The 23,482-nt window shown below is 42.7% G+C and overlaps 1 protein-coding gene across 3 annotated transcripts in view; it reads right to left on the bottom strand.

Annotated features, from left to right (window-relative positions):
• Nucleotides 1-23,482, bottom strand: part of LOC139473658 (beta-1,4-N-acetylgalactosaminyltransferase bre-4-like) — a 139,022-nt gene that overhangs the window by 5,628 nt on the left and 109,912 nt on the right. For all 3 annotated transcript variants that reach the window (XM_071256350.1, XM_071256349.1, XM_071256348.1), the window contains 3 exons: nucleotides 15,579-15,766; nucleotides 5,480-5,602; nucleotides 4,183-4,284 (listed from right to left, as the gene is read on the bottom strand). In XM_071256350.1, the coding sequence (XP_071112451.1) occupies nucleotides 4,183-4,284; nucleotides 5,480-5,602; nucleotides 15,579-15,766 (413 nt within the window). The remainder of the gene's footprint in view (nucleotides 1-4,182; nucleotides 4,285-5,479; nucleotides 5,603-15,578; nucleotides 15,767-23,482) is intronic.

Raw genomic sequence — 23,482 nt, 5'->3', positions numbered from 1 at the left:
CAATTCCGTCCTCTATCGCACATGTGACATTAAGTGGGTGAGTGAGTGAGTGAGTGTTTTACGCCGACTGAAGCAAAATTCACCATCACAACTTGGAAACCAAGTATGGGCTTAAGGCGTGACCAGTTAGAACTTTAACCACCAGGAGTAGTAAAAACTGCCACTTTTAAAGAAAGAAATTTGAAAGCTTAGAATAATTAAACTACGAATTTATCTAAATACAAAAAACATTGACCATCACTTCGTCAGAGCTGCATAATATAATTATTCATCATTTGTTGCTTGTTACTGATATTGAGCAATTCACGCTTAATGGGTCCAACAGACAAAGACTGTATCCCTTTGTCAAGTTATCCCTTTTGAGGACGAGGCATTCAAATCCAAGGCATTTACAAACAAGATAACCTGATGAGAGTGAAGACACCTTTAATCGTCAGGCAGCAAATTCTCACGATGAGGAATCGGAAACACTCGGAAACGGGCGTGTAATAGTTTCCTGATTACTTAACGCCTTGTAGCCTTGGGAAACAACTTCACCGGCAAAACGATTATTTTTATGTCCACGGTTCCCAGGGTTTGCCTCTGGCGCGAGGCCACCGGGGAGCCGACTTTGCGAACAGCCAATCACCAGTCCCTTCACCAGCGCCAGCCAGTCCCCAGTAACAATGAGGCCGATCTGCAGCCCGAGGATGTTGTCAGTGGTATGGCATGACGTCGACTGTGGATCAATATGTCGTCCCCGTCCCCTCCCCTTTAACCACTGCACGTGCCAATAAATCTACGTTTTGCAATCGACAAATTACAAGGCTGTACCCCACTTTCTTGAAAACTGTGTAAATTGACTACGTGTTAACCATTGATCTAATTATGTAAATATGGCGTCTTCCTGTTGACATAAACATAGCTGAAGCAATGGTTCCAAAGATTGCTGTCCGTTAGGAACGGTTCCGCTGCATTGAGTATGGAGTAAAAGGCAGTTAGCGCTGTAGAAATGACTGTCACGATATCGTGGGAGAAGACTGTAGAGTTACCTAAGTGATTCAAACCCATCTCCGCGTGGATCGAAACGAATCCAAAGAGTTGCTTGGATCGCTTAAACCCTCGGCTTTTAACGGCTTTATTGCGTTATGGCTACCAAACATGCTTCTCGATCGATGCCAGGAGTCTGCGGTAGTTAAAGGGGAAGTCACGGAGAATTTTTCTGCTCCCTGTGATCTGGCGGCCTTCTCGTACTTGTGCTGCTCTTGTGGTCTGAAACGGATGGGATGGGCAGGGCTCATCACCTTCGGACGACCTTAACTTGCAATAAGTCACCACAATGTGACTTCGTATAGGGCAGGACAGGAGTACATCGTGAGGTGAACAGAATCTTGGACCAGTGTGCCAGGAATACACAATGCCATTTAGAAAGTGGTCAAATGTAACTAATGTTATATTTGGGATAACACTTTCTTAGTAAAGTACAGATTCTAGTACTTTTTTGGGTTGAGTCCCGTCCGGGATTCGAACCCACACCTGCCAGGGTGAGGCACCTAATCGCCAGAGTGGGTTAGATCGCTGACTTTGTGTGCTGGCGATTAGGTGCCTCACCCTGGCAGGTGTGGGTTCGAATTCCCGGACGGGACTCAACCCAAAAAAGTACTAGAATCTGTACTTTACTAAGAAAGTGCCCTAAATATAACATTAGTTACAGTGTGCCAGGGTCAGCAGCGAACATGGTTAGTCAAGTAAAGGACGCCCGAGATACACAAGACATTGATCAAGTATGTCATGGTCAATCTAGTGAAAACCGTCCGAGATGAACAGAGCATTGCACCTGTTTTGCTTGGACAGCAGCAAATATGGTTAGTCAAGTAAACGACGCACGAGATACACAAGACATTGATCAAGTATGTCATGGCGAGTCTTTTGAAAACCGTCCCAGATGAACAGAGCATTGCACCTGTTTTCTTTGGACAGAATGATTAGGACTGGGACCAGTCTACCATCTACCGCCAAAGAATACCGTCCCCCACAGAAGTGTTCTGTAGTCCATCCATGTCAGCGTACCGCGAGAATAAGGGACAGCATTCCCTGACAATACCGCCAGCATACCGTGACAATAATCCAACGGACCGTGACAATATGGCCAACGGACTGTGACTATGGCCAGCATCCTCGAGCTCTTTCAATCTGCGACCAAAGCTCTATCGCTAGCCAGAGACCAGCGATCCATAGTCAGTGTTGTCGTCTTAACAATCTCCAGACTACAAACAGTCGACGAACATGACGTGTATCTCTGTGTCGACTGATTGAGACATAATGAGTAAGAGTCGGGCGTGGAACCCGATTGAATTTCCTGACCAGCGACCGCTGTCCCATCAAGACGCATAGACAGGCGTCACTGTTTCCGATATTAACTGGAATACTTACATACCAACGTTTGGGTCAATCAGGAGGTAAAACAGGCGTTTATACAGTCGGATGTCATAAAGAATGTCGGAATGTGTTATTGTAGCAACTGTGTGCGTGCGTGGGTTGTCACCGAGTCTGACCACCCGACCAATGAAAGCCTCTACAATCAACATAGCTTGCTCGGGACCAAATCCAACCTGGAATTCCCACGGGGTATTGTAGCAAGTCAAGTACGTGTTATGGATTTCCTAAAGAATTTTGTTTATTGGGGATACATGGAATATGATCAAGTATTATGGAATGACAATCTCCTCATCTCTAGATCAAAGCACTAAATTAACGTTTACCATATCAGCTCAAACCGTAGTACTGTTCCTCCAGACATTCACGGCTGTCTCTGTGTGCAGATGACTGAAGTGGTCGCATTAATAACACAATCTCCGACACTTCCATTGGATCAAACCACAGCGACGTCAAAATGAACACAAATTGACAACAGACTTAACGTTACATCCAGCTGTAGCGGTGAGATCCGCACATGTCAAAATGACGTGAACTCTTCCCGCATGATGAAGTATTATAACGTTGTCAATTCTAACTACCGTTAGGGCATTGGAAATAAAAATTATATTTCTAATTTTCAGCAGATTATACAAGTGATTGAATAAATCATCAATAACAATTCTGAGTCTTTTATAATATGATTTAAGGGCAACACAAAAACTGATTACACAGTGCATAGAGGAAATTGCAGTTTCGTGTTCTGGTGGTCGACATATCGTTTTGACGTACAAGTCGATTGGAGGCGGTGGGGTGGGCATTGGGGTTAGGATCGGGTGGTGTATAAATGCAATGTGTTATCGGAGCATCATATTGATATATCGATCTTATACATACGGGTAAAATATACATGATCTGCCATTAGAGCTAAACGCGTCTCATTTTCGTCATACTCGTATGGAAAGCCGATAGGGACAACTATCTAGGCTACTTGATCAATGGTGTTGGTGTTGTTTGTTTCACTGAGAAACTCGGGGATACTTAAATACACTAAAATAAATCGTATCGCGCTATGACATAGTTTCTCTGAAAAGAATAGAATATCCATAAAATCAAATACTGGGTGTAAGTTCAACGTTAAATAAAAGCGACAAAGAACATTTCCGTAATCATAATATATACAAAACGTCATCGCTTGGGAATAACGTCTCCGCCATTTTCGGTCGCCATATTTCATTCGTCTTACAAGACAAATTAACGGTGAAATTATGAACAGATCACTGAAATTCAATGATGGCGCCAGGTGTTCGCGAAAAGGGTACGCATGTCCTGCACCACCTGCAGAACCCGCCACTCACATCATTTGCATAACAATGTGTTTGTTTGTTGCCCGACGCCTCACAGTGCTACCCCTCCCAGGCGACGGCGACTAAAGACGTCGATTGTACGACTCCGACGGTTCCACCAGTGTTGTGTTTAAACGCTACATGTGACACTGAAATACTGTGTGGACAAGTTATGTGCTGGGTGAGTGGGTGAGTATAGTTTTACGCCGCTTTTAGCAATATTCCAGCAATATCACGGCGGGGGACATCAGAAATGGGCTTCACACATTGTGCCCATGTCGGGAATCGAACCCGGGTCTTCGGCTTGACGAGCGAACGCTTTAACCACTAGGCTACCCGACAGCCCCAGTTATGTGTTGAATATCACGAGCATGTGTTTATGAACATCTAGGAAACAGTGACAATACCAGATACTCCGTTAAACCAGTCACGAGAACATTACCTCGTATGCCAGGACGTTGGTCGCCGCTTCTGATGTTTTATCATCTTATACCGAGCTATGGTGGACGGTGGTCTCGTGATTTTAAAACCGACATGTAAAATTCTGAAAGATAAAAAACACAAAATCAAATCAGTGGAAAGATCCTGTCACGTAGATGACACATTGAGCACTGTGACGTTGGCATGGCGTGAAGAGCTAAGGTTTTGTGAGAAATTAGAATGACAGCGCAGTTTCGTCGTTTCTAAACGATTTCAAATTACGACAGAAACATTAAATAATATAAAACCGTGCTGTGTGTAATCTAGAGCGCCGTTATTGCAACAGAATAAAATGACAGATATATCCCGGCGTGGAATAAGAACGTTCGGGGACGTTAACCTGCTAACAGGTCAAGGTCAGAATGTTCGAACCTATAGCCAACAGATCATTGCGGTTAACGAACCCATCTCCAGAAAGCAGCTTGCAGTGCCTTTAAACATATGGTTACCCATTACGTTGTCCATGTACAGATTGTTTTGGATGCTGCACCTATCTGCAATATCCCAGTCTTATCACGTCGGTCAGACAATCCAGAGATTGATATTGTGAATAACGATCCACGTCGTCCGAGTGCGATGAAACACAATCAGCCAATTCTGTTCTCTCTGTAATAACCTATGCTGTTATGATTCCTTATTTGTATAATTCTGAAATAATCGTTCTTTTTTCCAAATCTGCCATTACCACAGTGGTAGGGTTTGCCGTCTGCTGGCTTGTTTACCAAGGGAAACAACTCTGGTCATACTTAACCAATATGACATGCGGAGTTGTCTTTCTTTCGAATCAAAGGCAGAATAAGTTCTACATACATCTTTAATATGGTAAATGTTGATCGCCAAAACTGTATGGGCAATTCTCAATAATTCTCTGCTCAAACTATTAGGCACAGTGCCAATTTCAGAGGCGATCATATCTTTAAAACAACCGTAAGTCTATGTTTAAGAATGACAGATACGCAGTCGTAGCGCTACGATGGCTTTGTGAAAGCGGGCCTTTCGAATCCATGCACGGGGGTTCAAACCTGAATATCTCTAAAAGCACCAACTTCACTTAAGTCTTCCACACACCGCAGTGCACAGGACCCGCAACCCAATAATCTATACACGCATATATATGCTGACTTCATCACCATCATATTAAACAACACGAGCACCTCTGTTTGCCTATCCGTACACTACCACCTACACCACCACAGTCATCAGTATCGTCATCGTCACTACCGTCGTCGTCGTCGTCGTCATCCTCGTCGTGCACTTACCTGTAGGCCATGTCGTCATCCTCGGCTCCCCAGCCCCAGTACATGTTAGAGTAGCCATTCAGCTCTTGATAATGTTCTACACGGAGATTAAGTACACCTCCCACTAATATATCGTACTTTAACCTGAAAGAAAGAGAACAACAAAATATTATTTTTTTAAACTTGCTAAGAGCACAACAACAAAATACAATTATGTACAAGGTGTCAAAGCTACCACGACTCGTGTCACAAATGACGTTACGGCTTTCACAACTAGTGTCACTTTCACTATTGCTATAGTAACCACGAATAGTGGCACTTTTGTTAACACACCTTCTACAGCTAGTGTCACTATTGTTGTCGGGATAACACAACTCGGGTTACTCTTGTTGTCACAGCTACCACAATTAGTATCACTTTCCATGCTACAACAGCCCCGAATAGTGTCAATATTTATGCTACAGTTTCCAATACTAGTGTCACTTTTGATACTACAGCCACTACGAATAGTGTCACTTTTGTAGTACAGCCTCCAGTACTAGTGTACAATTGGTGCTACGACCACTACGAATAGTGTCACTACTTGTGCTCAGCTACCACAAGTAGTGTTACTATAATTGTTGTACAGCTTCGAATACTAGTGTCACTATTTCTGCTACAGCTTCCACGAATAGTGTCACTATTGTTGTACAGCTTCCAATACTAGTGTTACTACTGTTGTACAGCTTCCAATACTAGTGTCACTATGTATGCTACAGCTTCCACGAATAGTGTCACTATTGTTGTACAGCTTCTATTACTAATGTTACTACTGTTGTACAGCTTCCAATACAAGTGTCACAATTGTTGCGACAGCTACCACAACTAGGGTCACTATTATTGTAACAGTTTCTAATACTAGTGTCCGTATTGGTGCTACAGCCACCACGGCCTGGCAATGGACGCCTACACGTCACAGACAGTGCGCGTGGTGGAGGGAGGACGCTTTTACGCGTTAGACAAACAGCAGAACAGGAAACACCTGTAGATCTCCCTTTACACTCTGTCAAAATCTTCAACACGTATGTAAGGATCTCTAACATTGCTCCACAACCGGAAATTGTTCAACCACATGACCTTCCAGGTGACATAGTGTGGTTTGGTCAGTGTGAGCCAGACGAGGAAGCCATGAGACGAGATTAACCCGCCAAACGTCGGAGCAGACGACACTTTCACCAGGGCAGTCCGGTCAGTACGACAACATAAATTGAAGCCTCCGGGATCGATTCCTCGTAGCAAACAGCTAGCATGAGTAATTTGAAAGTTTTTCTAGCATTAATTTCCCCTCAAAGATGCAGCTGAGCGAGACCCCGGGCTATGGTGATGTCGTCGGATTCCTCCGGAAATTATGTGTGAGGCAGGCAAGGCTGGGTATCAAGATAGTCCGGTTAGACAGATAATGACAAGCTTCAATGTCCTTAGCTCACGCACATACACCGGGGAGAAGACACACCACAATTACATCGGATCCAGATGATCCCTGGTCTCAATGACCACGGGGCCAACAGGCCAGTGGGCCTTCACCTTGGATTATATATCAGTACACCTCGAGCTTTAAATGCAAGTCCATGGATGTACAGTGATTCTTGATCTGTAATCTTAGCAAGTCTAGGTAAGCGGACAGGACACATTAGAACGCCAGTCTTAATTGGGACACTTTGTTCTTATTATTCATAAAATCTAGAAATCATGATCTAACCTCATAATGATTTAGAGACTTGTGCAAGGATATCCGCGAGAGAACGTCATGGGGATACTTGCCGACAGACTTCATTTCCACATTTGCTAGACACGCAAGTCAAAGCACGTTTATTATGCGGTTAAAGTGTGGAGAAGGTGATCTGGATATCGATTTCATATATCCGACAACCATCGTGTCATCAACGTCAGGGTATCGCCTTCAGTTGGGTGATCGTCAGTGTTTCGTGAGGAGAGCTTGACATTGATCTGGATACTAAATTCACCAATTACCTATGAATATGACAGGGAAGACAGAAAATATAATCATATAGCCAGTGGTCTTATATAATTGCTTAGCAATCGAGACCGCTGTTAACAGGGGTCATTGTCCCGTCTTCCATGAACCATTCTATCAGGATATCGATCTCTGCTTATCTCGGAAACTATAGATCGTGTTTTTCACAAGAAAGCAACAATACTGTTCATATTTCTTCAGTTCACGCATGTCATAATAGGCCTGTTTAGGTGTTTAGAATATGTAAGAGGTTGGACACGACTTGTGTTAAGTGGCCTATGTAAAAGTAGCTGCAGATGTGTTAGGTGATAGTTTGCCCATGGTTGACCTTCAGATGGTGGCGTGTGTTTGGTCTTGAGTTTGCCCATGGTTGACCTCAAGATGGTGGTGTGTGTTTGGTCTTGAGTTGGCCCATGGTTGACCTCCAGATGGTGGCGTGTGTTTGGTCTTGAGTTTCCCCATGGTTGACCTTCAGATGGTGGCATGTGTTTGGTTTTGAGTTTGCCCATGGTTGACCTCCAGATGGTGGTGTGTGTTTGGTCTTGAGTTTGCCCATGATTGACCTTCAGATGGTGGTGTGTGTTTGGTCTTGAGTTTGCCCATGGTTGACCTCCAGATGGTGGTGTGTGTTTGGTCTTGAGTTTGCCCATGATTGACCTTCAGATGGTGGCATGTGTTTGGTCTTGAGTTTGCCCATGATTGACCTTCAGATGGTGGTGTGTGTTTGGTTTTGAGTTTGCCCATGGTTGACCTTCAGATGGTGGTGTGTGTTTGGTCTTGAGTTTGCCCATGATTGACCTTCAGATGGTGGTGTGTGTTTGGTCTTGAGTTTGCCCATGATTGACCTTCAGATGGTGGTGTGTGTTTGGTCTTGAGTTTGCCCATGGTTGACCTTCAGATGGTGGCGTGTGTTTGGTTTTGAGTTTGCCCATGGTTGACCTTCAGATGGTGGCGTGTGTTTGGTCTTGAGTTTGCCCATGGTTGACCTTCAGATGGTGGCGTGTGTTTGGTTTTGAGTTTCCCCATGGTTGACCTTCAGATGGTGGCGTGTGTTTGGTTTTGAGTTTCCCCATGGTTGACTTTCAGATGGTGGCGTGTGTTTGGTCTTGAGTTTCCCCATGGTTGACCTTCAGATGGTGGCGTGTGTTTGGTCTTGAGTTTGCCCATGGTTGACCTTCAGATGGCGGTGTGTGTTTGGTCTTGGAAATTGGCCTCCCGTTGTAAATACATCCTACGTTTCCGATCGATGGTGTATGTCTTGTTTCGGAACTGATATTCCTACTTCATATTATGCAAATGTTTCCCATGAAGTAGGATAAATATATGAATCAGTTTCCCAAAAGGTTTGTTGCCCATTTTCCCGACAAGAATGTTGACTACGCGGCGCACTTTCTCTGCAAGTACCATAAGCATGATAAGCACTTTCCCAACAAACGTCATGACCACGTGAATCAGTTTTCCTGCTGGTATCTTAGACACGTGAAGTGTTTTCCCTGCAAATATCATTAACGTTTGACGCAGTTTCCCCGCAAATATCATGAAGCCGTTTCCCCGGAAGCATCATGAACATATGAAGCAGTTTCCCTGAAAGAATCATGAACATGTGAAGTGGTTTCCCTGCAATTGTCATGACCACTGGAAGCAGTTTCCCAACAAGCATGCGGAACATGAGAAGCGGTTTCCCCACAAACATCATGAACATGTGAAGCTGCTTCCCTACAAGTATGAAGAATACGAGAAGCTGTTTCCCTACAAGTATGATGAATACGAGAAGCTGTTTCCCCACAAACATCATGAACACAAGAAGCTGTTTCCCTACAATCATCATGAACACGAGAAGCTGTTTCCCTACAAACATCATGAACACGAGAAGCTGTTTCCCTACAAACATCATGAACATGAGAAGCTGTTTCCCTACAAGTATGATGAATACGAGAAGCTGTTTCCCTACAAACATCATGAACACGAGAAGCTGTTTCCCTACAAACATCATGAACACGAGAAGCTGTTTCCCTACAAACATCATGAACATGAGAAGCTGTTTCCCTACAAACATCATGAACACGAGAAGATGTTTCCCTACAAGTGTGAGGAACATGAGAAGCTGTTTCCCTACAAACATCATGAACATGAGAAGCTGTTTCCCCACAAACATCATGAACACGAGAAGCTGTTTCCCTACAAACATCATGAACATGAGAAGCTGTTTCCCTACAAGTATGATGAATACGAGAAGCTGTTTCCCTACAAACATCATGAACACGAGAAGCTGTTTCCCTACAAACATAATGAACACGAGAAGCTGTTTCCCTACAAACATCATGAACATGAGAAGCTGTTTCCCTACAAACATCATGAACACGAGAAGATGTTTCCCTACAAGTGTGAGGAACATGAGAAGCTGTTTCCCTACAAACATCATGAACATGAGAAGCTGTTTCCCTACAAACATCATGAACACGAGAAGCTGTTTCCCTACAAACATCATGAACACGAGAAGCTGTTTCCCTACAAACATCATGAACATGAGAAGCTGTTTCCCTACAAACATCATGAACACGAGAAGATGTTTCCCTACAAGTGTGAGGAACATGAGAAGCTGTTTCCCTACAAACATCATGAACATGAGAAGCTGTTTCCCCACAAACATCATGAACACGAGAAGCTGTTTCCCTACAAACATCATGAACATGAGAAGCTGTTTCCCTACAAGTATGATGAATACGAGAAGCTGTTTCCCTACAAACATCATGAACACGAGAAGCTGTTTCCCTACAAACATAATGAACACGAGAAGCTGTTTCCCTACAAACATCATGAACATGAGAAGCTGTTTCCCTACAAACATCATGAACACGAGAAGATGTTTCCCTACAAGTGTGAGGAACATGAGAAGCTGTTTCCCTACAAACATCATGAACACGAGAAGCTGTTTCCCTACAAACATCATGAACACGAGAAGCTGTTTCCCTACAAACATCATGAACATGAGAAGCTGTTTCCCTACAAGTATGATGAATACGAGAAGCTGTTTCCCTACAAACATCATGAACACGAGAAGCTGTTTCCCTACAAACATCATGAACACGAGAAGCTGTTTCCCTACAAACATCATGAACATGAGAAGCTGTTTCCCTACAAACATCATGAACACGAGAAGATGTTTCCCTACAAGTGTGAGGAACATGAGAAGCTGTTTCCCTACAAACATCATGAACATGAGAAGCTGTTTCCCCACAAACATCATGAACACGAGAAGCTGTTTCCCTACAAACATCATGAACATGAGAAGCTGTTTCCCTACAAGTATGATGAATACGAGAAGCTGTTTCCCTACAAACATCATGAACACGAGAAGCTGTTTCCCTACAAACATAATGAACACGAGAAGCTGTTTCCCTACAAACATCATGAACATGAGAAGCTGTTTCCCTACAAACATCATGAACACGAGAAGTTGTTTCCCTACAAGTGTGAGGAACATGAGAAGCTGTTTCCCTACAAACATCATGAACATGAGAAGCTGTTTCCCTACAAACATCATGAACATGAGAAGCTGTTTCCCTACAAGTGTGATGAATACGAAAAGCTGTTTCCCTACAAACATCATGAACACGAGAAGCTGTTTCCCTACAAGTATGATTAACATGAGAAGCTGTTTCCCAACAAGTATGAGGAACATGAGAATCTTTTTTCCCGACAAGTATTTATTACACCGCGGCTACTAATGTTAACCTGTTTTGAATTGCGAATGGGCTACTTGTCAAAATATATTCCTATGTCATGAGATTACATGTAACGTGAATAACAACAGACCGATCTGTCACATCACTGCATTGCCGCCATGTTGGATGCTACGGTGTTTATTGCTTTCACCCCCTGGACGACGGAATCGTTCTTCCAACATTTGTCAGCAGTGACACAGACTTCGGTGTAGTCTCCAGAATTTACACCCCGAAGCCACTAATGTCACAAGATCAACGCGTTGTCAGTATTAATTGTATTACTGCATGAACATTTGCTAACCAATTTCCGACAAGCTAGCATTGAGACAACTTCACGTGGTATCTAGCTGTTGCATTACATTATGTGTTTGTCATGTTAGTAGCCTTGGAGTTAGTAGCCTTTCTCAAAGGCTGTACTGAAGGAAAAGTCCATGGATGTGTGGTAATGCTGTCCTCCAAATAGGCAAGTCCAGATATGTGGACAAGGACTCCATTATGATTGGGACATGTTGTTCATATTATTGACAGAATTTTGAGGGGGCACGGGTGGCCGAGTCGTCTAAGAGCTGCGATTCGCTGTGCAGAGTTGCGTCCCTTGGGTACGCCAGAAACCTATGATTGTGGGTTCGAATCCCGGTTCCCCCCGATTATGTTTCTAGGTTTGTCAGCACCATACCCAGGCTCGTGGGTTTCACCGAAGTGGTAAACGTCGAGACCTGCATCACTTCGGGCTTCCTCCCACATTAAGCTGACACGCCGCGATATAACTGGAATACTGTTAAAAGCGGCGTTAAGCCCAACTCACTCACTCGCTCCCATAATCTAAAATGTATGATCTAAACTACTTCTTGCCTTAGAGACTTTTGCAAATCAATCATGTTGGCCCCCGTCTCGAGATATGTGGCAATACTGTGATTTCGTTGTTACTTATTCTAGAATACATGTTTTTGTGCTAATATTTGTGGACACAATCTTTCATTTTCATTGTCCATAACCAGTACAGAATGACACTAGGTGTTCTGAGGTCACAATATTACCTCAATATTATGCAGTCAGGGATTAAAAGAATTACATCTAATTAGATGTAACATTTAAGATACTCCTGTCAGTCGAACACTTCTTCACACAATATAATGCTGAATGGAATGGTATCAATGGATTAAAATCTATCCATTTCTGTTAACGGTGAAAGAGTTAAATGGGTTAACTCGGGGAGGAACACTATTTCAGTTATATCACGGCGTGTCAAGTTTAAAGCCCGTAGTAACGCAGACGTTTACCACTTTGGTGAAACCCACGAGCGCAGTGCGTGTACGGTGGACTCGACCTTTGATCATTCAATCAGACTCAGGTACGTAGCTCTGCACTGCAAATTGAAATGCCCTCAGCGAAAGGGTCACTCATGCCTCCTGTTCTGCTCAGATAATCTTGAACCGACTTTGAATACTATGTAAGAGGCCCATAAATATAAATACACGAAGGTAAAGTGTGCGCAATAAAATGAGTTAGAGTAGAATCTTAATATCAAAATTACAAGACGGACATGGCACTGGTGCAAGCTATGGGTAAAAGGCGACTATGTTTGTCGTAAGTGGCAACTGACGGGATCAGCTGGACAGCCTCGCAGACGTGGTTGAACCATGTTATCGTATCCCAATTGTGTGGATCGGTGCTCATTGTGTCAATCACTGGATTGTCTTGTCAAGACTCGATTATTTACAGACCGCACTTATAGAGCAGGAATATTGCTGAGTGCTGCGTTTAACAACAAAACAAACAAACAAACAAAGTCCTTAAAACCATATTATTTCCCCTTTTGAAATGCTATATCAGAAAATGAAGTCTAGGTTCAAATGCTATCTTACTGGGGCCCCTTTCCAATATAAATGTAGCTGCTTGTTCCTGTCAAAAGGATATCTTATCAGAGGGGACACGGGTGGCCCTGTCGTCTAAGGCGCCGCGATTCGCTGTGCAGAGTTGCGTCCCTTGGGCACGCCAGAAACCTATCATTATGGGTTCGAATTCCGGTTCGCCCCGAATATGTTTCTAGGTTTGTCAGCACCATACCCAGGCTCGTGGGTTTCATCGAAGTGGTAAACGTCTGAGACCTGCATCACTTCGTGCTTTCCTCCCACATTAAGCTGGAACGCCGTGATAAAACTGGAATACTGTTAAAAGCGGCGTTAAACCCACCTCACTCACTCTTTTTATCAGAGACACCGTGTTAGTGTACCAACGGTGTGATTTCTTCTTCACACACTAAAGTGAGAGTAATTTCCAATCCAAACAATAGTTAGGACACGAAGCAATACAGAATATAGACCCAGCGGAATAAAAGCGACAAAACCCTTTCCACATTCAGAAGAGATCAGTCAAAAACAAAGTCGACTGTACGATTCCAACCACATCTTTCAAACACTGATGATACCAGGTGTTCGCGAAAAGGTGGGCGTATCCTGCCCAACCGGTGGCACCCGTCACAAACACATGCAAAAGCAGGTCACCTAAACACGGGAACATATGGTACAATTGAAAAATAGGGAATTCCATCGGCCATTTTAAAACTTTTCTGAAGCATCTAATGTTGAAAAACGTTTGGGCAAGATCCGTTCTATGAAATCTTCAAAGAAAGAATATATATATACCCCCAAAGTTGTGAAATGGAGACACCAAAAGGAGGAGATGCTGGAATATTGCTCGACATGAGGGGAAGTTGATGGGTCGAAAGGGGAAGTCATCCCTCTTGACATACAGAAAATGCAGTTTTTTTAACACTCTGATTTAAACGAATATATCTGAACACGAAGCCCTGGCATATGTCCTCTATGCTACAAATTGCACTCCTACCCACTTCAAGAAGTACACCAATGGCAGGTAAAAACGTGCGACGACCTGCCACTCTAAATATCCATTAGGCAAATGTGGCAGTGAGTTTAGAACGGTTTACAGACCTCCACATTCTTATAGTAACCCTTCGGCAACACCTTTAAGTAACAAGCATAACTTTATGTGAGAGGAGGGAATCCGTGTAAAAAATAACTCTCACAAACACATAGAATCAATTAAAAGGACTCTAGCTAGTATGTATTTGGAGTTTTGTTCACACAAATATTTCAATCCTCGCCCCGGCACAAGACTTGGTGTGAATAAAACGGCAATGTCTTTGAGGTATTTGACATAGTATTTTCTTAAGGCCCCAGGCAAAGACATTTAGGGTGAGAAAACAAGTTCTGTCTGAAGTGAAGCACCACCTGTAAATGGTCTTTCAGTCGAAATGTCTTTAAAACCATTACCAAGTTGTTATTTTAAGTCTCCTCCCAGGCTAAAGAGCGTACAGGACACTTTCGTCGGCTTTAATTCGCATTCAAATAAGCTGTCTGAGATGAAAAAGTGTTAGAGTGATGTAGCTATCCTCGAAGAGTGTTCACCTTGGAAGAAACCAATTTGACAACGCCAGTGAGGACATCGGAATATACTGTTCAAAAGAAGTAGAGGAACACTAGGGTTAATCTGCCATGGCATGGGGCCTCATGACAGATTGACCGTAGTAATATGAATGAATCGGATGTTCTTTAACTTCTTTTGAGTAGTATACAGTGAACTACGTTCATAACAAACACACGTATAACGAACTGACAGATATAACGAACATATTTTTAGTCCCGACCATTATATATACGCTTATTACAAACTACGATTATAACGAGCTAAGAGTAGTGGTTCCTTTGAGTTCGTTATAAACGTAGTTTTCTGTACTTCAACCAAACGACAAGAATGGGGTCAAGATGTCAGAATGCGGGGTTTACGCTTTGACAACTTTCGTGTAGGTTGGGGTAAAAGAATAAGAATTTATGGAACCGCCTATATACATAAACACAATACACGAAGGTAAACCATATCTCATGGAACCGCCTATATACATAAACACAATACACGAAGGTAAATCATATCTTATGGAACCACCTATATACATAAACACATTACACGAAGGTAAACCATATCTTATGGAACCGCCTATATACATAAACACAATACACGAAGGTAAATCATATCTTATGGAACCGCCTATATACATACACACAATACACGAAGGTAAACCATATCTTATGGAACCGCCTATATACATACACACAATACACGAAGGTAAACCATATCCTTTCCAAACGTATGAAACTTAATAACTACATAATCAATAGTATCAACGACAAAACGTTATTAGTGAGAAAAACATACAACTAAGGTCAAGGACATGTACATGTATACGAGATGTCACAAGACAAGGCCGTCATTATACTTAAGGCCGAACAGGAAAGGCTTGTTGCGAAGTGTAACAGCACACAACATATTCGCATGATCCACATTCAACCTCTTTGTAACTTACCTATAGTCCATTTCATCTATAGCAACTGACATGTGACGAGGTTGCCACGGACACGAGTACATGTTTCTATCATCTTCAGGTATAAGATCTACATCGTGGAAGACAACACATTGGAAGTCAAATATCTTGAGCGCTTCTTTAAAGGCAGCATTCATGATACGGCCCTTGTTGAATGTATCATTGCCGAACTGAAACAGACACATATATCGGTCAGAAAGAGTGAGTGAGTGAGTTGGGTTTAACGCCGCTTTTAACAGTATTACAGTTATATTACAGTGTGAGCTTAATGTTGGAGGAAAGCCCGAAGTGATGCAGGTCTCAGACGTTTACCACTTCGGTGAAACCCACGAGCACGGGTATGGTGCTGGCAAACCTAGAACCGTAATGTGGGTAAACCGGGATTCGTACCCACAATCTCTGCACAGCGAATCGCGGCGCCTTACACGACTGGGCTTACCGTACCACCCGGTCACCAAGAGCTTATATAGGTCAACACAATGTCTGTCAGAGATCGCGTTACAAGAATGAGATAACAGGCCTGCTGCTGTTCCTATTCAGTAAGTAGGGTTATCTATGTAATTCGATATCAAAAATGGTTTTTGTCAGGGATAGGAATATTAAGGTGCAGTGTATTTGGATATGAGTTTAACAAGTGTGCTTTTTTATGTCCTCTGACTAACATCCTAAATCCTACTTTCAGCAGGTTCCGGTGATGGGCGAGGTAGTACGACAACCATGGTTTAAACTAAACACACGAGGGCGATGGGGATAGACTTGTCTCGTTTCGCTGAGGACCCCGTTGTATAAATGTGTGAAATCAACTTGGTTTGTCCCCTTCTGTAAAAGAGCTGGAAACATGTTTAAAAGAGACTTAAAATTAAACCCACTCACACCCACTCACCAAGCCTTGCTCCAAGGCTGGACTGAAAGAAAATGTCCATGGGTGTTTAGTAATTCTATCCTAATAGGCAAGTCTAGATATTCGGACCATACTCCAGTCTCTTATAGGGACAACCTTTTTTTTTTACATAATCTCAAAATTATTATCTAAACTCATAATTATTGCCTTGGAGACTTGTGCAAGTCTACCACTCACTCAGCATACAGACCCATGTTCCCGGTCAGATGTAGCTCTAGGATCGCTGTGCGAATCTAGACAGGAAACCACAAATTCTACTCAACAACTGCATGTATTCCATTAAAAACCAGATATACTAATTGGCAGTACCATCGTCAGCAGCCAGGAACGCCATTCAGAGAACCCGTATAGATTTGCGCAATAGCGTGCACCATGGACACACGCTCCCCCCATCAAACCACCGTCAGGGTTACACAATGTACAGGAAGTCTTTCTCTGTCTACTCCCAGGATCAATCTACAACCAGCTAGATTTGAATACACGCTAACTAGTCGTTTCTTGCACGGGATATAGGACACAGCAATCAAACTCCCTCTTGGCCTGTAGTCAGGGGATTGCCTGGACAACCATGGCTTGTCACTGTATTATACAAGTGAATTAATCAGAGGTGAACGATAGACCGGCACCGCCTGACCCGCGATGACCCCTTTTCCTTACCGTCGGGCCGCAGCACACGCGATGTAGACACGATCAGATTGGCTGCTCTTCATTCATAGTGCATGGGTGCCCCGGGCACGGCGCCCTAATCTACTCGAGACACATGCATGAATCAGGTAGATGTTTATGTGCAGGTTCGCTGTGCTATGCAATGTTAATGTCGAATCTCCAAAATTTGTGACTGGAGATATGACTGAAGCATTATTTGAGCATTATTTGAGCAGTGGGTACAAAGGTACTTGTACCTGTGTCAAATAAAAATCGTTAACAACAAGCAAAATCGTATTTGTTAAAACAGAAATGTACGGAATATACATAACCATATACAGTTATGTTCGACATTTGTCCCAAAAGTGTATTTTATTCTGCTCTTCGTTTCCTTCCGTATTGCTTCGATGGCCGAGTCGTCTAGGGCACCGCAATTCGATTAGCAGAGTTGCGTCCCTTTGGCACGACAGAAACCTACGATGGCGTGTTTGAATCCCGGTTCGCCTCGATTATGTTTCTCGGTTTGTCAGTACCATACCCGTACTCGTGGGTTCCCCCAATGGTAAATGTCTGAGACCTGCATCCTGTTCCTTGAAGTGCACGACCCGTCCGTAAGATAAAGTCAAGTTAACACTGGAAACATATAGGGAATAGTATTTACGTGACATTTATTGGTCCAGACACAGGGTTTTGGAGGGTATCCAAATCACTTCCCAACGAATCAAATATCACTAGCTAAAACAAACACTGTCGAAATGCATTAGGGTTCCTGGCATTTGAAAACTAAATGTGAAAATAATGTTTACCGAAATCAGAGTAACGCCGGGTTGGTTTAAGTGTCATTAATTTTTGAAGCACTGTGAATGAAAATTCATTGTAGAGGCGAATTATGATAAGATCTGTTTCACTACAACAAACAGGAAGTACTTGAAGATCGGTGACCGATTCCTCATATTTATAACGACGTATCGTGTTCTGTACGCCTAGAGTTGTCTCGTATCGATAGTATAAGGGAGTAACCGTTTCCTCCATGATTCACCCAAAATCGAGATTCTTGGTTCCTCAACAGCAAACTCTATCATACTCTGGCATTCTAGGAACTAGATGGGCGGTGTTCTACGAACTAGATGGGTGGAGTTGTAGGATCTAGACGGGTGGAGTCCTATGTCTGTTGTGCTATCTCAGATATGATATGCAAGAATCTACTATTCTACGAACTAGATGGGAAGAGTCAAAGGTTTGATGTGCTATCTCAGATATGATATGCAAGAATCTATTATCCTACGAACTAGATTGGAAGAGTCAAAGGTTTGATGTGTTATCTCAGATATGATATGCAAGAATCTACTATTCTACGAACTAGATGGGAAGAGTCAAAGGTTTGATATGCTACCTCAGATATGATATGCAATAATCTACTATTCTACGAACTAGATGGGAAGAGTCAAAGGTTTGATGTGCTATCTCAGATATGATATGCAAGAATCTATTATTCTACGAACTAGATTGGAAGAGTCAAAGGTTTGATGTGTTATCTCAGATATGATATGCAAGAATCTACAATTCTACGAAGTAGATGAGAAGAGTCCAAGATTTGGTGTTACCGGAGATATGATATGATACAAGTATTCGACTTAGAACATGGTCTCAAGGTTCAGAGTTATCTGCCACCCACGACGTGATGTATCAGGATCGAATATGTGTGAGTGGGTGTAGCGCAGGTCCGATGAAACCTGACCCCCGTCCACATGTAAGTCTTCTAACAGGGGTGTCATCGACTGCAGCTTGCATTGTGAAATCAATTCATATTAAAAGAAACGCACAGCAGTAGTGAAGAAAAACGAATTATTTTTCTCCAAGCTGTTTGATTACATCTGAAGAGAGATACAAAACCATTAACAGGCTAGTTTAGGAAAGCTACCAATTTGATTAGGACTATGTTCGTCTAACGAAGCGAATGAAACTCGCCCGATCGATACATGTCGATTTGGCCTAGACTGCTGATTGTAAATTTACAAGCTGATATTGGGCGAGAAGAACATGCTGACCAAAGCGTGTGCATCCATCATGGCGGACTCGCTCACCGTACGTTTGGAAAGAGGTTAACCATGTCACGCAAATATATCGTATGTGGATGGAAGTGGTAACGTAGTTTTCACAAAGCGGATCAGGGCAAGAGCATTGTGGTTTAGTATTTGTTGAATTAGAGAGAGAGAGTTTTTGTTTGTTTGTATATTACGTCGCACTCTGCAATATTCCAGCTATATGAAGGCGGTTTGTAAATATTCGAGTCTAGGCCATACCATCCAGTGATTGACATCATGAGCATTGATCCACACAACTGGGATACGATAACATGCATCAACCACGTCGGCGAGCCTGACCACCCGATCCCGTTAGTCGCTCTTACGACAAGCATAGTCGCCTTTTACGGCAAGCATGGGTTGGTGAAGACCTATTCTACCCCGGATCTTTACGGATACGAGGAGAGATAGACTAACATTTAGTCTCTGAAATCTTATATTACACAAGATCCTTCTTGACTCTAAAAAAAAAAATTCCCTATGCTGATTTGTGGAATAGAGCTAGCTTGAGCTGGCTAGACTTGCTTTTGTATGCATTTCTAGATTATGTTTTTTCATAAAATAAATATATTCCACGGTCATGGTGCAAGACTAGAGGAGAGAGTGAGAGGCATATGCTCAAATGCGAATTGTTGGTGAAGACAGTTCCCTAGTCAGTCTCCTATACACACTTGAGGATAAATTTGATAAGGAAGTCAACTCTTGATCAATGATTTGAAAGGTCTAGATTGCCTCAGCTCGGAAATTAAGCATTGTTCTTGGTTCCTGTCAGATTTTATGTTTTTATTTTATAGATACATTTGTTTTTATAAAGAAAACTGTATTTCTGTGACTAGATGTGAACAGTTGACAGGAATTCTTTTACGGAGACGTCGCATTGAAAGAATACAGAAGTACGCGCATTAAAACAAGTGAGTGAGTTGGGTTAAACGCCGCTTTTAACAGTATTCCAGTCATATCACGGCGTTCATTAATACAAGAGTAAGTCGTATTTTATTTACATCGCTCTCGGCAATATTGAGGCTATATCGTGGTGTGGGACAGCAGACATAGGTTTTAGACATTCTTAAGAATCGAATCGTTCTTAACGAGCACACGCCTTAATCACCTGGCTACCATTTCACCACAAATAACAAAGACGCACGCAGTGTCCATTCAGAATACTGTCACTGCCATGCGCGTAGGCATTCAACCCGGCTGTGCAGACATCGTTACGGGAAAAATACGCTATATTGATACCGTGGTATTGACACCGTTACGACATGGACAGGGCTAACTCCATATGAAAGCATGGGTCAATCAATAGCCTTTGTTAAATGTAGGAAATGGATATAACAAGATGATACATGTTGTATCACGTCTGTTCCTTGCAGCTCTTTTCCTCAAAGAATCAGCCAATTTCTTCACAGCGATATCCCGTTCGTGGAGCTCTCTTTTCTATCGCGGCCACCAGTCAAAACTCCCCACAGTGATAGATGACCACAACCATGCTTGGAGATGAACTCGCAGCCGATTGACCGTTAGGTTTAGTTAAGTGACGACTGTCGTGACGCAAAAAAAAAATTACCCCTGCCAAATTACTCTCTTTCTTTGTCATTTTGAATTTCTATTTCATTAAAACTATCATGTAGTTGATTAAGTATGTACGAGAGAAGTTGGTTGATTTTCCGTTAGTCTGCAATCTCGAACCAATCTGATTATGCAAACAACAAAGTAAATGAATCTGTAAACATGGTCAGTCGTAAACCTTTTCAAAATGAAATTTGATGGCATTCCCAAAGACATAAACAAAAGTTTAAGCGGTACTACATTTGGGGTTAGAGGGCAAATTTCAAGATTCTTGTAATGGCCGCGCCCACACTGGTGGCAGCGATGATGTTACCGTGAGTGTAACGAAGGTGTCACGCGCTGGGAAGGAGCTTGAGAATCAGCTTCATGTACACACAACCGTTATCCGCGCCGAGATACACGCCAACTGTAGAGCGACAATTGAGCACAAACACAGCTGACCGTACACTGATGCGCAACGATGGCCGTGACAATGCACCACTGCTGACTGGGCGCGGTCTCAAGTGTATTTCCTAGGTGTCCTCTGAATATAGACGGGCCGTTTCCTCGCGAGATCTGAATGTTTTATAAGACAAATGGCGATGACAAGACCCTTGAACGCCTGTAATATTTACAAGTATTTGCTTTGCTGTACAATATACACAAAAAACGACCATTGTGTCACATTTCGCAGACTTGGATGCCGCGTGGATGCCGTCTTCAGAAAACAAAAGAACCCCAGGTCGTGTCACAAACATACAAAATAACATCATCGTTATATTGGAATACCAGTAAAATGATGTTAAAGCTGGATTAAGGGACCGTGGGCAGCTTGGAGTGAGTGAGTATGGTTTTACGCCGCTTTTAGCAATATTCCAGCAACATCACGGCGGGGGACACCAGAAATGGGCTTCAGACATTGTTGACATGTATGATTATAACGAAGTACGGTTATAACGAACTTAAATTAGAGGTATATTTGAGTTCGTTATAACCGTAGTTTACTGTATCGGTAACAGTTTTTGTTATTTTATATCGATAGTGTTTTCGATGCGATAAACCCAATCCGATCAACTTGGTATCACGATCCGATCAATGGAAAAACCTCTCAGAAGGAGGTTAGGTGAAATGGGGTTTAACGTCGCGTCCAAGATTATTGCACTTATATAGCGACGTGCATGCACGTGTATGTTCGTGGCTGCTTGTACTAATCCGGACTGATGCCGATTTATAGTGCTAGCTCACTGAGATACCATGCCGCAGTTTAACATGAATACCCCACTCAGACACAGTATACTGACTCCGAGCCGACCAGTCCTTGTTTTAGCCCCTTAATGCCGAGCGCCAGACAGGGTAACAACAAGTACCATCTTTTAACGTCTTTTGGTATGACGCGGCTGGGGATCGAACCCCGGACCTTCCGCTCTCCGGGCGGACGCTCTACCATTAGACCACGGAGGCGGTTCTCTCAGAAGGAACTACTTTCAAGCTCCATACATCGATGCAACGTCTTCTCTCTCTATCAGCTATTGACTAAGTCTCCCAATATGCTTAGATATTAGGTAAACATTAACGGTAGGTGAAAGTCACTTGGCACTATATCATCGGGCGGTTCACTCAAACATCGTATTGGTACACGGTTTGTAAAACTACTTTTTGGAGTGAAATTATGTCAGACTCTCAATCACCCATCAGTTTATGAATGACATTGTATGATAAAGAGATTATTAGCGTCATAGGTTGCCGTATCGTAAATATCATATTATTGATAACAAATATGCATTGCTAACATATGATATGTACGATGAGGAAACATATTCGGCTTATAAATCATGTGTCTGAAAAACTTAAATATTGCCTACCGTGTTACATTGCATTGCGATACATACGATTCATATACATTGTTTGAAATGCATTACTTAGAAGTTGTAACGTAATTAAAGAAGTTGTTATCCAAAAAATGTGTCTGCCTTTTGATACATATACAGAAGTAGGTGCCAACAGGATACCATCTTCCTGAGCCAAAGGAGTTGGCTGACCATAAAAGCCCAGTTTCAACCTTTCCGAAGTAGGCTAGAATTCCGGCGTTATATTTTGGCTGGACTAACGAGTCTATGTCCATAGCCGCCCTCAGCAATATTCCAGCTATATGACGGCGGTCTGTAAATAATCGAGTCTGGACCAGTCAATCCAGTGATTAATATCATGAGCATCGATCCACGCAATTGGGACCGATAACGTGTATCAACCAAGTCAGCGAGCTTGACCACCCGATCCCGTTAGTCGCCTTTTACAGCAAGCATGCTAGAACATGACACCGTTAACTTTAACAAGTCATACAAATACGACCTACGGCTGTCCATGGTTGCAGCAAGTAATCATGGCACCTCCACCATGTCTGGCTGAAGTTGATAGACCCACACAATTAATAGTCTCCTGTTATTGTTACGCGTTGCATTAAATCGAATCAGTGTGACATATGTCGATATCGGCATTTATCTCAAAGAGGACAGTGTTATCGATGCGACAAACCAGTCCGATAAACTAGCTATCACGATTCGATAAATATGCAAACGAGGCCATCTCGTAGGAACTACTTTCAGTAAGCTCCGTGCACCGATGCAATGTCTGCTTGCTCAATAATTATTGCCTAACGTTCCCAATGTTTAGATACCGGTTTCCTTGAATGTGTGTTTCTGAAAACAATC

Source organism: Haliotis cracherodii, unplaced genomic scaffold (assembly GCF_022045235.1).
Source record: "Haliotis cracherodii isolate W230 unplaced genomic scaffold, xgHalCrac1.p SCAF_3, whole genome shotgun sequence".
Taxonomy (NCBI): domain Eukaryota; kingdom Metazoa; phylum Mollusca; class Gastropoda; order Lepetellida; family Haliotidae; genus Haliotis; species Haliotis cracherodii.
Note: the sequence above shows the minus strand (reverse complement) of the source record. Positions and strands in the feature narration are given on the sequence as shown.